At 39.0% G+C, this 16,954-nt stretch overlaps 1 protein-coding gene across 2 annotated transcripts in view; it reads right to left on the bottom strand.

Annotated features, from left to right (window-relative positions):
- syt9a (synaptotagmin IXa) overlaps window positions 1-16,954 on the bottom strand; it is a 55,816-nt gene that overhangs the window by 18,398 nt on the left and 20,464 nt on the right. For both annotated transcript variants that reach the window (XM_079620226.1, XM_079620225.1), the window contains 3 exons: window positions 8,644-8,764; window positions 6,455-6,626; window positions 2,547-2,676 (listed from right to left, as the gene is read on the bottom strand). In XM_079620226.1, coding sequence (XP_079476352.1) covers window positions 2,547-2,676; window positions 6,455-6,626; window positions 8,644-8,764 — 423 coding nt within the window. The remainder of the gene's footprint in view (window positions 1-2,546; window positions 2,677-6,454; window positions 6,627-8,643; window positions 8,765-16,954) is intronic.

Genomic DNA, 16,954 nt, shown 5'->3' with positions numbered 1-16,954 from the left:
AAGAAAATAATGTAAGATTTTTTTTTTTTACTGAAAACAAGACAAAAATACTAAGTAAGAAAGACATTTTTGCAGTGAGCAACCGACCTTGGGTCCTTTGAAAGGCGCTATATAAATGAAAGTGATTATTATTATAGCTCATCTATTATAGCTCATCTATTTATTCAATTAAATTGTATTTATATAGAACTTTTCACAATTGTTTCATTCTGTCAAAGCAGCTTTACATTAATAAAAGCAGGAGAAACACAAAAAAAACGGTGGACAACATAAGAAGCAGAGTACAACGGCTAAGATTAAACCGTACTGAGCGTAGTAACGTTAAATAATAATGTAAGGCTTTAATAATAATTTATCATAGCTTTATACAGTGTGATGGAGTTACTTTACACAATTTCACTCATATCTGCAGTGCATTTCAATTAAAAATTTAACCGTTTCATAATTACAGTACAACTGCGTTTTTGGAGATGTGAATTAAATATTTGAATTGTAATTGTGATGTTTCAGCGGAGCGGTGAGTGTGTAATTGTGCACTACTTACGCATTCAGGCGGTCTGCAATACTTTGCCACGCTTTTTGTCTTTGCTTTATCACTGTGGCGGTGTTGCCTTTCTTCTTAATTATATATTTTACCTCCTCGTATGCCTCCATGAGGATTTGTGCTTCCGACGGGGAAAAGTACGCGGCTCTAGTTGCCATGGTAAATCAGTTAATCTGTGATCTGTGGCGGGGTCTATTTGAGTGAGCCGTGAGCGCGCACCTATCCAGGATTGGTTTCACCTGGCTTAATGAATCCGTGTCTGCTCATCCTGGCTTGGTCTTTGTGCAACCAATTAAGCCTGGACGCACATGTTTTGGCTTCATTGAGCTCAGCTGAGTCATTTATCCCGGATGTCTTAATTCTACTTTTGTGCAACAGGCCCCAGGTTAGTAATTCCCAAACAACAATAACAATAATAATAATAATGATGGTGATGATGAGGGCAACGACAGTAACAATAGCAGTTACAACAATAATGAAAATAATAATAGTAATCATAATAAAAACTGTAATAAAAAAAATAAAAAAATGACACTAATGACAAGTAAAAAATCACAGTTTTTATCATTTTATATTTAAAGGGATACTCCACCGTTTTTTCATATTAAACTATGTTATTCCCTAACTAAGGCCCCGTTTACACGATGGGAAAACGCAGATATTTCTCTGCGTTTTGGCCTGTCATTTACACGAAAACGCCGTTTTTATCCCAGAAAACGATTATTTCTAAAAACTCCGGCCAAAGTGGAGATTTCTGAAAACGCCAGTTATATGTTGTCATGTCAACTGGGAGAAACGGGGTTTTAGGTTCTCTCTGGTCGATTCTGAGGATTCTGATTGGCTTGCATGGCTTTATCCTTCTCCCTACACTGCCGCCCATAGGTTTGACATAGTTATGATGGCGCTCGACGGCGTATTTATGCGGGTTGTGTGCACGATGTTATTATTGAAAACGGAGGGGGGGAAATATTCGTTTCTCTAAATAACCGGCTATGTGTAAATGTGGCCTAAGACGAGTTGATACATACCTCTCTCGTCTCAGTGCGTGCACTAGATCGCTCTGTCTTGCAGCGAAACTTTGTTAGCACTTAGCTTAGCCCAGTTCATTCAATAGGGGCCAAGCAGAGAAGCTACCAAACACCTCCACGTTTTCCCTATTTAAATATAGTTACTAGAGTAGTGTAACTCGACCTAGGACGGTGACACAAAACAAAACGTTGCGCTTTTCTAAGCGTGTAAAATGGATAACTATATTGTATGGCGGAATACCATAGCAAGTGCTTGGGAGCTCTTCGACTTGGCGCAGTAATATCTTCACTCGTGAAAAGTCCTCTAACAGGAGGACTTTTTTTCCGTCAATAGAACCAACGTGACTTTTACCACCTGTGCTATTACCAACTGCAAGAGATCATTTGCAATGGCGGACTTTGTAGATGATTATGACTTGTTTGTAGCAGACCCAGAGCCATATATGTTTGAACCCGAGTACACGGAGGAGGAATTAGCTCTTATGGACCGTGAGAGGGAAGAAAGATATTACTGCGCCAAGTCGAAGAGCTCCCAAGCACTTGCTATGGTATTCCGCCATACAATATAGTTATCCAATTTACACGCTTAGAAAAGCGCAACGTTTTGTTTTGTGTCACCGTCCTAGGTCGAGTTACACTAATCGAGTAACTGTATTTAAATAGGGAAAATGTGGAGGTGTTTGGTAGCTTCTCTGCTTGGCCCCTATTGAATGAACTGGGCTAAGCTAAGTGCTAACAAAGTTTTGCCGCAAGACAGAGCGATTTAGTGCACGCACTGAGACGAGAGAGGTATCAACTCGTCTTAGTTAAGGGAATAACATAGTTTCATATGAAAGAACGGTGGAGTATCCCTTTAAAGTTGGAATGCTGTATTTGGGACATTCAGTTTCATGCCTGACGTATTAGGCCTGTTTCACAAGCAAGCACTAAATTTGACCTGCATGAGCAGAACGAGGATGTCCATGTGTTCTTACCTCGATGAGAGGATGCCAGTGTGCAATGGGTTTGCGTGGGTAAGTCAGCATTTCATTCCAGTGTTCTCTCCCCAAACCCTCGGCATCATTACCTACTCGGGACACACCGATGACCTCATTGTGACCTACACTGTGAAAAGAAACAGTGAAATACTCTGTTTACTTCGTAAGACTACTTTCTTGCAGAAATGTTGTTCTAAAATAAAGCATGTCTGTCTTAGGGGGCTTTCAAACTGGGCACGTTTGCTGCGGTCCGAATCTATCAAACAATGGTTAATTTGCGTTCATCACAAACGAGCACAGTTATATGTGTTTATAAGTTATATTATTATATATTGTATCTTTTTTAACATTATTTGGTGGTATTATGCAAAGCAGAGTGAACGACATTTGTATCTACTGTATGTGTGTCGCATGAAGGCAGCTTTATGGTACTAGCAAACTGTCGCTTTTGGGACTGCTGATTATGAGCCATTCATTTGCTACTCAGCTTGCACTCATTATATATGACAACACTGCATGCTCACTCTCGCTCATATCCAAGGTAAATCATCACCACTGTCATACCCTACATTATTTTCATATTCACCGGAATCGCACCACAGTTCCAGTGCATCCAAACTCAGACCACCTCCTACTGGTACTGTAGTCTAAGTTTGGGTACCACAGCGTGCTCCTGTGTGCGTATGACAGCTTTCAAATTACCAACAAACTAATTGTTTCGAACTAAACTGCTAGTGTGAAAGCACCCATATATCCTAAGCCACTCCAACAAGGCTCACATACCGTACCCCTTCATGAAGACCAAATTAGAAATGTATGTATACCGTACATATATTGTACTATAATACATTTACATGTACAGTATATTATATTATTAAACTCACTTTTAAATGAATGTAAAACAAGAAAAACAATAATGTTGTGAGTTCTCTTTACAACATGGTTCAATTAGTTAACATTAGTCAATGCATTGAATAACATTAACAATACATTTGTTACAGAATTGATTCATGTTTGTTAATGTTAGAATGGCTTTTTTTACCGAGAGAACTGTAGCCCCTTACTGAAAATTTTAGGAGCACAGGCAGAAAATGTAGTGGCACATCTTCTATCAACCGGCAATGCAGTTATTCACATTTTCCATTTTGCCTGTAATACTGACAAATGCCATTTGTAATAAATATACTTAACTTACAGACATTACAATGTGCAGTTTTATTTTAAGTTCACAGGGCTCCAGTTTTCCAACATCTTACCATTTTGGTAACACTTTATCATAACTGCACGCTATTAATAATTAGTTAAAGTCCCTGTAAAGTCAAAATTAAGTATGTGTTCTGAGTTTGTCACACCACAGAAAAATGTGTTATTAGCCAGCCAGCCAAATTTTAATGATAAAAAAAGCCACCAAGTAAATAAAATAAGCTATAACAAGCTTGAAAAAATGAGCAGTATTCTCTGCTCTCAAACGCTGGGGGCGTGTCCGCTGTCTGTGCTCAAACCACGCCCACTCGCGGGACGGGAGGATGAAAAGTGTAAGTGATATAACTGCTTTGTAAATAATGCAATACTTCCTTTAGAAATTATAAATTGATCATTAATAATCTATGAATATACAATTATTAAACATTATAGATATGCTTAAAAATCAATAATCAGGCATGTACAGTTGTATTTATAAACTGTTTATTAATGTATATTAATACTTTATAAAGTATTAATTAACTGTTTACTAATGCTTAACTAATGATTAATAGCGTGCATTTATTAAAGTGTTAACGAAACATTTAGTTTTAGAAGGCAACTTTGTCCAAAGTGACAAAAAGAGCATTCTTTTTTCCCATATCTCTCATTCTTGCTTTTTTTTTAACGCACATTGCCTTAAAAGTACAACAGCATTCAAACCCTACTGTGACTTGAATGTAAAGTGTAAATATCAAGGGATGCTGTTGATTACCACAGAAAATAATTTTGACTTCTCAGTCAACAAATACAAATTATTCAGACTTCAAATCCCTCTCTCGTTATGAATTCAAAAATTGCTGCCCCAGGTGTAACTTGTTGGTGCTGGAGAAACATGCACAACGAATTAATGGAAAATCAAGATAATCTTTAATTCATCCAAAATAAACACTCAGGAGATTGCTGTAAAAAACTGGGATAATAACTCTGGGATAATAACACAACCACATACATTGACAATAATGGACAAAGGAACTAGGGAAACTCAGGGCTTATATACACAAAGAACATAATCAAAAGAGAAACCGAACAGGTGCGTGGAATTATGACATATGGAAACTAATTAACAAACAGAGAAATTAACTAGGAACTAATGCCCGGTACAGATTGTACGATTTTGTGCAGTCTCAGTCGAAAGCTGACCAACAGCAGCGATTTCTGTGCTCTTGGCTCATAAACGGTGGTCCAGTGGTACAGTGAGAGATGTTCAAAGACGGCCATTGACACGGTCTTGCAACCAAAGAAAGCCTGCGATAATTTTCTGATAGTGTCAGAAATTTAGCATGATCATCTCACAGTGTATTTGCTGCTACGACCTACATCTACTGACTGGCCAATAAGTATGCAACATGAAATGGCCTATTGATCAACGCGACATGGAGTTAAAACTTGAAACTATATACCTCAAGCTATATTTGCAAAATTGGCATGCCAAGTTGGTCTTTTTCCCCCTTTCCCTTCCTCCTATTTATTTAACTGCAAATAAAAAACACAATTGGCCAAAGTGTGACTCATCTTGCTCTATTTGTTTACAATTAGCATTTGCAGATGACGTTTTATTCTTCTATACTAACTTGCATCGTATGATTCAAAAGGTGTCATCATCGTACAGTCTATATACATGTCATACAGTGTGATTTGTAATGATCTTATAGGATTGCCGAAATCGTGCAGTCTGTATCAGGCATTAGGATAATGGGAACAGAGCAAACAGAGTGAAAACTAAATTAAAACATAATATACTCGTTACACTTTTTACGGCAGTGATATCAAACGATCATTGGCCAGATTGCCCAGCCCGATCTTATCCCAAGGCGTCATATACTGACGCTTTTGACAAATCGTCTACATCCAACGCACATGGCACCCTTTCGCGTCAATATGAGACGCAGATAGATATGGGCCAGAAGGCGCCTCCTAGCGGTCTAACCCTAACCCTACCCCAGACCTAAACCCAACCATAACCGAACAAAGCTCTGTGCGTGTCATATTGACGCTAAAGGGTGCCATGTGTGTTGGATGTAGACGATTTGTCAAAAGCGTCAGTATATGACGCCCAAGGATGAGAATGCGTTGGATTGCCACATGCTGTGTTTAGGGTGTTTGAATGAGAAATGTGCGCCTTCACAGAGTGGATCGGGATAAGAATTTCAGCAATTCATAACTTACATTCTGCTCTGTACCTCATACAAAACTATTATGTACAGAAAAATAGGACTGCAACTGCAACAAATTGTCATTTTGACTACTTTTGGCACAGTTTTTGACATTTTTGCAATAAATAAATTATTGTTATTACACTTGTCTTTCTTTTTCTTTATAACTCTAAATATTTTTAAGAAATGGTTATAGGTAGGTTTAGAGGTAAGAGTAGGATTAGCGGCTCAAACATTTATTGTCTATATTGTTACTAAAAGTGTAATTATCACTGAGGGATGAGTCAAAATTAATTTCTGTGGTAATCAACAGCATTTCAGAGATGCTTTGCATAGAGTTTAATTTGCTTTTGAAACTGATAAGAGTGCTTAAAAATCAGAAACAACTAAATAAATAATAGCAATAAAGCAATCATCTTTAACTTCAAATTACCATTGTACCAGGTAATTACGCTGGACAGAAAGGACACATTATCATAATTCAACAAATATTTGTGAGATTCTCACCGGTCATAGTCCATAACAGCTACGAGAAGGCTGATTTGGTCAATGTTCTCTGGGGGGACATCAAACACTATGGCTTCATTGTACACAGGGTTTAATGTGTTCCTCTTGGTGGAGGTTTTCCTTTTCTTCAGTCTTCGTCCATCACACATCAGAGAAACTTTCACATAAGGGTCTAGGAAAATATTTGAATGATATTTGAATGATATCATCATTTACATTTAAGACCATAACCTATATATCCACAGTTCCATTTTGAACACAAATCCAAGGAATGGCATACCCAAACTGAAATGGTTTCAACAATTTCGACTACAGGCATAATTGTGGTCTCTCTGAATTTGTTGTTTAAAAATCTGAATTAATTGAAGTCATAGTAGGAGTCCATGCGACAAAGAACCGTATAAGTCCAAAAAAAAAAAAAAATGAGATAACCATATGACATGACTGTATGTGTGCCACTTTGTATACAGAAGCACTTTGGGGGGGGTGTTCGCTCGACCAATACTCTGTATATAAAACGTTGAAATAGCCTCATGCAGGAAAAACTTTTATGTCCAGTAACGAAAAATGGAGATGATGATTGCTTTTATGTCCGCTGCGGACATTATTGGGCAAAACCTCAGCAAAAAAGTTGAGCAAACATGAACGAATGGAAGGGCATAGCAAGGAAGTCTTTTAAGAATGCTGGGAAACCATATGTGAACCGGAGAGGAGAGCTAAAACGAGGAAAAAGTCCACAGAAAAAGGTGAGTGTAAGAACCGTATATGTACAAAGTATCTACCTAACGTTAGTGGTTACAGTCAGAGGGGCGTGTAGGCTACTGGGCGTTGTCTACTAGAGTTCACATAGCTCACTCTGTTCAACAGATTAAGTCATGAATGGGTCGAAATGAAAGCTGTACTCCTTATAACCACAGAGAAAAAATCGAAATGTTTTAGCTGCGTTTGATGTCCCTGTACTGTATTTTCTGTATTTGTTCTGTGATTTAAGTTAGCAAAAAATAATAATAATAATAATAAATTGAAAGAAAGAAATTCTTAATATTTTCTTTAAGGTTCTGTTACTGTATTTAAACTAAGATAAAGAAATCAGGGCCCGTATGTATAAAACTTCTAAGAAATGCTCTTAAGAATAGTCTTAAGCTTTGACTTAAGTACTTAGTAAAAAGTAGGTGTTCTCTAAGAGTAGGAGACTATTATAAAGCAGTTAAAAGCAACTTTCATGAAAGTATAAGACTGATTCTTAAGTGCTGACTGAAGTGGGACTTAAAATGATGTGAACCCAAAATGGCCTCCCTCAACCTCTGAATCAGCCAATAGTGAGCCTACAAGGGTGAGGTCACAGCAGCATGACCCCAGTTATGTAAGGTAATTATAATACAATATTTTAATTAAGCACTGAAACTTTATTATTTAAATGTATTTTTAAAAAATTGCTTTGCATTGTGCAAAATTATCACAAATTAGTATTGAAGGAAAATGGTCAGATTCACCCTTTATTCATAGTATTAAAAATGTGTTAAAGATTTTGTAAGCATATTGTGTAGGAGCTGAGACCAAGTCTTAACACTAAGGAACCTTTATGAATCACACTTATTCTTAAGTTTACGAATAAGAGTAAAATTATGTAATTCTTTTAAATTATGCTTTACGGCCCCAGATCTCCAGTGGTTTAAAGTGATATGATGAATTGGATGTATACTGTTATTCCACATTAACTGGACATATACCGTTATTCCACATTACAGAAATTTAAATTGTAAATGTAAAATGTAAAATATCTCTAACTTTTTATTTTTAAGATTGACACTGAAAAATCGTATCTCACTAGAATTGGGAAGCTTTTATTGTCTATCTTCAAGTAAAATAAAAAAAAATATATAAAATAATGTTCACAGTCCAAATTTAAAAAATATATGTTATTTAAAATTTGAAAATATGGACTTATATGGTTCTTCGTCTCAAGGCTTCAGTTATTACATGCATTTATGCAAATGTGAACTTTTTTTGTCATGTGCTTTTCAGTGGGGTGTTTAAACCCTCTTTCTTCACCAGCTTTAAACTTAACCTATAAGCCAGCCTCTTACTTATTATACTATAAGTTCCAAATCCTCCAAAACTATAGTTATATTGTAAAATATTGTAATATACATTATTTCAAACTGTGTAATCTAAGTGTGAACTCATACCTGAAGCTCCAGTGATGTCCATGGCTTTCAGATTTCGTGCTTTGATCATGGTGATGGTCAGCCGTCCGGCAGTGGGCAGGTAGCATAGAGAAAACATCAAATCCCCCAGATCCACATTATCCTGGCAACATAAATAACATTTAATTACTCTCTTTTGATATTCTACCTGTACAGTAAACACCTTCATTTATATGAATGACCGTTTGATTCAGCTTATTCATGTTATCATTTAAATACACAGTATGTAAGTTTCGTCGCTAGATATTGCTTATTCAAAACAATAACAGAGGCATAGCTTGATGACACTGTGAATGAGCATGGAATCAGTATGGGTGTCGTCTTCACCTCCACAGCCGATAGAAAGTAATTAGACGGGAAACACATGCATGAATGAGCTAATGTATTAAAGTTGTATTAACGTTAATGTGGTATGAAGCAGAGCTGGGCCGAGAGCTTGGGACATTTTACACTGCTGTTTTTATTATGTTTATATTCTGTAGTCAGCCTCTGCTGTTCCTTTCGTTTAGTTGTTTATGCATTTTTTATGATTGAAGTTGCATTTAACATTCACCTCCTTCTTACATATTTTAACTTTGTTACTGCTTTAAGTTGTATCACTTAAAGGTGCATTATGTAATATTTAGGAGGATCTGTTGAAATGCAATACCATGTACATAACTATGTTTTCAGTGGTGTACATAATGAACCGCTATGTTTTTATTACCTTAGCTTAGAATGAGCCATTTCTATCTACATACACCGCGGGTTCCCTTACATTGAAATAGTCATTTTGCGCCTACATGTTTCTACAGTAGTCCTAATTTGTTGAGGAGATTTCACACTTGGAAAACGAGGTAGATGCGTGGTCTGTATATCCTCCCAATCACCTAGTGAAAAAAATTACTAACTTCATTGTCAGCAAATATCTCCGTAGTTAACTAGGAGGTTATATTTGATTTAGTCCCTACTCACTGTAAAGGCCATACATTGGATTTAGTTATTGCAAATTATTATTTTCTCTCTAATTTCTCTGTTGTGGATGTTGGACTTTCTGACCATCTAGCTATCTTTTTTAATAATGAGGTATTTCATTCTGGTAGAGAGACTTCACAAATAATTTAATTCCGTAAATGGCAATCAATTGATCATGCTACTTTTGCAAATATGATGGTCTCTTCTTTAGATGTTATGTCCTCTGCTCCTCTTGTGGATAAAATATAAGTGTGCTAGAGAAGCACCTCTATTTCCTCTTGTGGGCTTTGAGTGTGAGTATACGTTTGAGAGGGTGTGCTCTCTCTAGCCTCTTCTAGCTAATTTTTAAGTGAATGTTAAAATTGTACGCCCCTTGGTTGGGTTGCCTGTATAGGTTGCCCCTTGTTTGGGTCGAGAACCTATGCTCAGGTTGAAACCTTGGTACAAAGTACAAAAACCTTGGTTAAAGTTTTGCCTTGGTACACTAGGAATGGGTATAGAGCAAAGAGACTTTACCCGGTGCGTACTTTCAGTACGCATTACTCGTTCCCTCTTCTAGAGAGAACCGAGGTTACGTTAGGTAACAGCGTACGTTTTTGAATCTTAAATGTTTCTAAACCATTTGGTCGAAAACGTGTGACTTTGGGTGTGTGAGTAAAAATAACAAATATGGGAAATGAAACTAGACAGATTTGTAAACTTGAAACCCAGTGATCATGAAGTAATCAAGAAAACAGAGTTTTATTTTACCTACTAACAAAAGGGTTTGCATATTAAAACCAATCAAATTGTGGGGAAATTATGTAATGTTTAGTTTAATTTAAGCGGCCCCCAAGTTAACCCTTTCACACATAAGTTTAAAATATTCTGGCTGACCCCCCAGCGTGAGTTTTTCAAGGCGACTGTTATTTAGAATGTGTCACTTTATGGTTTCCATGGTGATGCGTCATTGCTTGTCACGTGACACACCGCAACCAAAACAGCGCTGAATGAATGATGATCTGCTTTTATGTAATTTTTACTTTTTTATTCAAAACATTCACACATTTGTAGAATGAAATATCTGATATTACGATTGTCAAATGCATGCAAGTGGATGTGTTTTGTTGTTTAAACACAACGATTATAACGATCGCATTAGTTGAGCTTTATGCGCGATGGGTGCGCACAAACCATGTTAGTTTGTGCCACAGTGAAAGAAAGTGGCCAGTGAACTGGGAGAAGAATAGAGTAAACTTTAAAGTTACTTACACAATGTGTATCTGATATGAATAAAATTATAATGGAAAGGATTATTATTGCCGCTTTCATAGACATCAGTGTGCATTTTACAAACTCTAAATGTATTGTTTTCTTTAGTACTTATGTGAATTTATATGTCTGAAACCTAAAATAAACATTATGTGGTTGAAAACAGTGAAAAATTGTGATATATGACAGTGCCAGCCAACGCGCGAAAGCACATTTGAATTTAGCGTGATGTGATCATCACACCGGTGTGATTGTACGCTCCAGGGACCAGCCTAGACTGATCACACCGGTGTGATCATACGTGTGAAAGGGTTAAAAACAAATGATTTTTTAAACTAAAATTAATCAATCAAAGTCTTACTTATGCTGGACAATAAATTTCTTCTAGAGCTGCTGTACAATCTGTGTTGCATTAATTTCCTTTTATCACTGTAAAGCTGCTTTGAAACAATCTGTATTGTAAAACGCGTTATATGAAGGTGACTTGACTTGATTTTGAATGAATAATTAATGACGATAGTTTTAACATACTGTTAAAACTAATCGTTGTATTAGTATCTTTGCAGTGATACAAAAAACACCAAAAGCTAATTTAACTATTTGCGCGAGGAGATTACATACAAAGTCAATGCAAAGACGCAAATAGATGCAAATTCGCGCCGGGCAACACGAATTGGGTGACGCGATTACTATGAATGCACGATATTTACCTAAAAAAATTGGTGAATTTTTCAACTCGATTGGGAAATTCGCATGACGCGTTGTCGTGCATGTTAGCCAATTAGCGAAGAGTTTATAGACATGTCCGGTTTAACACGTCTGGTTGTATCAGAAAATGGAGAAGAGCATTATTGTAGCTGTCTGAGCATTCATACAGAGATTGGACAAAAAAGGAGATAGCTTGGAGAAAAATTAGCGAGGAAGTTAGACTTTCCGGCATATTTGGGACTTCCACAACCGGTACAGAGCAGCAATTGTAGTTATCTCCAACATGGTTGATGACGGAAAAAATGGCAGAAAGAAATGTTGTTGTTGTTGATGTGCGTGAAGACACTTCTCATCGCGCAATGTTTTAATTCACATGAGTGACGCGAAAAACGAGTAATCCCACAAGTAATCTAGAGTGAGTAACGCAATGTGAATATTCGCTTTGCTTTTGGTGAGCACACACCATTAGACTGCCGACTATAAAACAGTGGCAAGAAGTGGGCTCCATCTCATGAATTCGTTCACAGCACTTTGCATCATATCAGAACAACACTAACGTCAGCAGCATTAAAAAGTAACAGCCGTGTTATCACTTGTTCTGGAAATAACTCAGCCGGGAATATGAGATGAGCTTTTTTAACACCTATTCATCTGAACTTTATAATGATGGCTTATAAAAAGGAGGATTTAACTGAGAACTAACTGCCACATTGATGAGTTTCATCTACACCTGGCTATTCATTCATTCATTCATTCATTCATTCATTCATTCATTCATTAACTATTTCAGTCATATCTGACTCTTGGTGATTCTATGGGCCATCTCTCTACATACGCAAGAGACTGTCCATGATGATGGTTTTTCCGTAGTAGGTAGCCAGGTCTTTCCATAACCTTCCCCATTACATGGCTTGGGACTCTCACTCACTCACACTCACACACACACACACACACACACACACACACACAAATGTACTCATAAACCACGTTTAATTTGTAATACCAGTGTAATACACGTCATTATACAAATTTGTGTCCTCATAAACCACATAAACAAGCACACACACACACACACACCTACAGATAATTTAGCGTCATTAGATGTAATACTGATTTGTGTCTCACGGTAATTCAAAATTGGCTGATTTCGAGAAGGACAGTTATTTTCAAAGCAAGTCACCATGAGCAGAAAACATAAGCAGAAAGTAAGTATATACTTTTTGATCAGAATTTAGATCAGAATCTGATCATATAGATATATAGCTTAATTGCTACCAAGTGCCTCTGAGAAAACGGCTCTGGTTACGTATGTAACCTTAGTTCCCTGAGAGGGAACAAAACGCTGCGTTTTACGCTTGTGGGAACACCTCCGAGTGTTACGTCATGAAGCATGTGTATAATCAGTCCAATGAAAGAGCGGGACATCATAGGTGACGTCATAGACCAGGAAACTATAAAGCACTCCTGAATGCAGTGCGTGACAGCTTCGGATAAGCCTGAAGCAAGTTGATCAGGGCATGCAGGAAGTATGGCAGGCGAACGCAGCATTTCATTCCCTCTCAGGGAACTAAGGTTACATACGTAACCAGAGACGTTCCCTATCAAGGGAACTCCCGCTGCGTTTTGCGCTTGTGGGAACCCCATACCCACTACGCCATAATGACAAGTGCCCGTTCTGTGTGACTCCTGTGCACACTAAGAAGCGAGCAACCTCGCCCCAGGAGTGGAGAGGTCTAAATCATAAAATTTGACAAATGTATGCGGTGAGGACCAGCCTGCCGCATCACAAACATCATGAAGGGAAACTCCCGAAATCAAAGCCGTAGAGGCAGCCATACTCCTTGTAGAATGGGCCCGGACAGCCAAAGGTGAAGGCCAGACCCTCAAGTACAATGGCCAAATCCCAAGCTGGTGCTCTAGAGTGCAGTGCAGGCCTAAGCCTCAATGTGCCACGAAGAAAACGATTCATAAGAGGATCTCTCCCCAGAGAAGTAGCCCCCAGAGGGGTGTGACTTTTTTTTTCACATACAAGCATAACACTGCGTACCTGATGAGGTGATTACGTGGTAAAAAAATGCAGACAGAAAAAAATATAGCAGCTATGTACACCTTCAAGGTGGAAGGAGATAATCCAGGAGAGAAACGGTCTTGAAGGAAATCGAGAACTGTACCAACCGGGCAGTTAACAGGATTAAAATTACATTCTCCACACCAGGTAGAGAATCATTTCAATTTCAGAGCATAAAGTTTTCTCGTGGAGAGAGCTCGGGATTGAAGGATGGTGTCAACGACCTCAGTCGAGAGACCGGATTCTATGACCTGGGCCCCCTCAGAGGCCAAGCCCACAGTTTCTACAACTCTGGGTGAGGGTGAAATATCGTGCCCCTTGCTTGGGACAGCAAGTCCCTCCTGAAAGGAATCTCCATCGGAGAGCCGTCCAGAAGAGACACTAGGTCAGAGAACCATATTCGGGCCGGCCAGTACGGGGCTACTAACAAAAGATGAGCCCCTTCCCGGCGAACCCTCTCCAGAACTCCCGGGAGCATTGACAGCACCTCGGGGTGAAGTCTCCACTCCCCGGGCCTCAGCCTCTGCCTTGACAGGATATCTGCTCCCACATTCAGATGCCCTGGAATATATACTGCCCTGAGAGACAGTAATTTCCCCAGGGCCCTTAGGAGGATCTGATGAGCCAGTTTGCATAGTATACGAGACCTCAGACCCCCCTGATGGTTGATGTAGGAGACCACCGACGTGTTGTCCGAGCGGACAAGCATGGTGGCCTCTCAGGTCTGGCAGTAAGTATCTGAATGCATGAAATACCGCCATCATTTCTAGCCAATTTATGTGCCAAGAAAGCTGATGGTCGTGCCAAAGACCTGTCGCCGAGCGGCCACTCATGACCGCCCCCCATCCTGTGATAGCGTTAAGCGTCAACAAGAAGCCCCCAACACTGGGCCCTGGGCGAGGAACCAAGGCTTCTTCCACATGACCAAGGCACATAGGCAACACCGCGTGACCTTGATCTTGCAGAAAGGATTTCCCCTCGGAGAAAACCCCCTGGTCCTGAGCCACCACAGCAGGGGTCTCATGTACAGAAGGCCAAAAGTTATCACGTTGGACGAAGCTGCCATGAGACCCAACAGTCTTTGAAACTGTTTCACAGTGTGTGACTGGCCTAGTTCTACTCTTTTTACGGCTGTGAGAATCGCAGAAATACATGCTGGAGACAATCGTGCTTGCATCGTTGTCAAATCCCACACTACCCCTAGAAAAGTGGTCCTCTGAGCTGGGAGGAACACACTCTTCTTGGCGTTTAGCCGTAACCCCAACAACTTTATCCGAGACAGAACGACATCTCGATGCCGAAATGCCATCTGCTCGGATTGAGCTAGAATCAACCAGTCGTCAATATAATTTAATACGCGAATGCCCTGGAGTCTCAGAGGAGCCAGAGCTGCAACCGCGCATTTTGTAAAGGTGTGGGGTGATAAACCTAGGCCGAACGGAAGAACCCGATATTGGTATGCTTCGCCCCCGAAAGCAAACCTCAGGAACTTCCTGTGATGGAAGTAAGCGTCCTTTAAGGCGAGACACTACAGGTGAATAGGGAAATATTTGTAACTAGCAGATATCACCATGAAACTTTCCCAGTTGATTACCTACATTAAGATGAGAAAAAAATGTATTACAAGTTTTCTGTAATTTATTGTTTAAATATGCAAATTAGGCATTATCTAATTAAATATGCGCTAATTTGCCTATATTTTAAAAAACGAAATCTCAGAATTGGATAAAGCCAGGTTCAAAATTATTTTTTCATTGTGTTCACATATTAGATGGGAAAAAAATTACAGAGGGATTTATGGATATCTACTTTTGTTATCCTGTAAAACAGAATATACTGTCAATAGCCTTAAAAAAATGTATTTTCGCCATGTTTTTTGGACTAAAATGTTATATAAATCAGGCTAGGAATAATATATTTACAAATCCCTCTGTAATTGTCTTCATAATATAACTAGGTACAAGACTGGAAAGTTTGGTGTGTATAGGTGCTACTGAAGAGGAGATTTCGGACTTGGAGTATGAGAGAAAAGTCATTTTGAGAAAAAGGCATTTAAAGATTTGTAATGTAAAAAATCATACTTTTTTAGTGGAAACAACTATTTACTGACACAATATCTTATCAAATCATTAGCAACAACAATACAAACCACCTAAATCACTTCAAAACTTATAAACACAGCATTTATGGCCTTCAACTTAGCAGAAAAACAGTCAAAAACACACATCTGAGTGTCAGAGCGCGTCACGTGATGCATCTGAACCAATCACGGTGTCAGACATTGACATCAGCCAATGAGATTTCGCTTTTAGGGTTAAATGCCCATTTTACTTTCACGATTGGTTACTGATTAAAAGGAAATGACCATATTTGGATCCGACAGCATTGTACAGAAGAGAGAGAGCTTTCCAGACATGTGTGAGATTAAAGGAAGAACACAGAGATCGCGGAGCAGCGCGTTGATTTAGAACGGCAACTTTTGTTGAATTTCAGAGAACTGACGCAAATAGACAAAGTGTAGTAAAATAAAGACCTAAATGTGTATTTTGGACTTTTTTCAGCACAAGTCTGAAAGAAAACATGTTATTGAAGACAAATAGCCCAAAATCTCAAAATTGACCAGTGAAAAAAAAACGATGTTTTTGCCTGCCGTGTCTCGCCTTAAGTCTATTGTGACAAACCAGTCCTCGGACTGAATCTGTGACACAATCTGTTTGAGCGTAAGCATCTTGAACTTGAGTTTCTGAACTCTGCTGTTTAAATGACGCAGATCTAGAATTGGACACAACCCTCCATCCTTTTTCAGAACGATGAAGTAACGGCTGTAAAACCCTGACTCTCTGCTGGTAGGAGAAACCTTTTCTATAGCTCCTTTTTGTAGAAGCAGTACTTCCTGCTACATAACCAGAGCCTGCTCTGGGTCCACTACTGTGGAAAGGACCCCTCGAAATTTGGGTGGACGAGAACCGAACTGAATTCTGTAACCCTTTCTACTATACGCAGGACCTACTAAGAAATCTTTGGCAGTAGTTTCCACGCTGCCAGAAATTCTACTAAGGGAACCAGTCTCTCGAGACTGGCCTCTGGATTTGGTTGAACAGTCACTTTGGTGCCCTGAAACGGCGAACCGGCAGGGAACAACCAAACTGACCGTTCTACGACCCTCCTCGGAGGATCGTATGGGGACGCTGACACCTCGGTGCCCTGAAACGGCGCACCGGCAGGGAACAACTGTTGTGGCAGCGCTGCGACTTTCCTCAGAAAGTAGCCCCCCAGAGGGCGCAGAGGAGGAACAATTTTTTTAAACCGTCC

The sequence above is a fragment of the Phoxinus phoxinus genome (assembly GCF_949152265.1).
Source record: "Phoxinus phoxinus genome assembly, chromosome: 8".
Taxonomy (NCBI): domain Eukaryota; kingdom Metazoa; phylum Chordata; class Actinopteri; order Cypriniformes; family Leuciscidae; genus Phoxinus; species Phoxinus phoxinus.
This window is presented reverse-complemented; position numbering and strand designations above follow the sequence as displayed.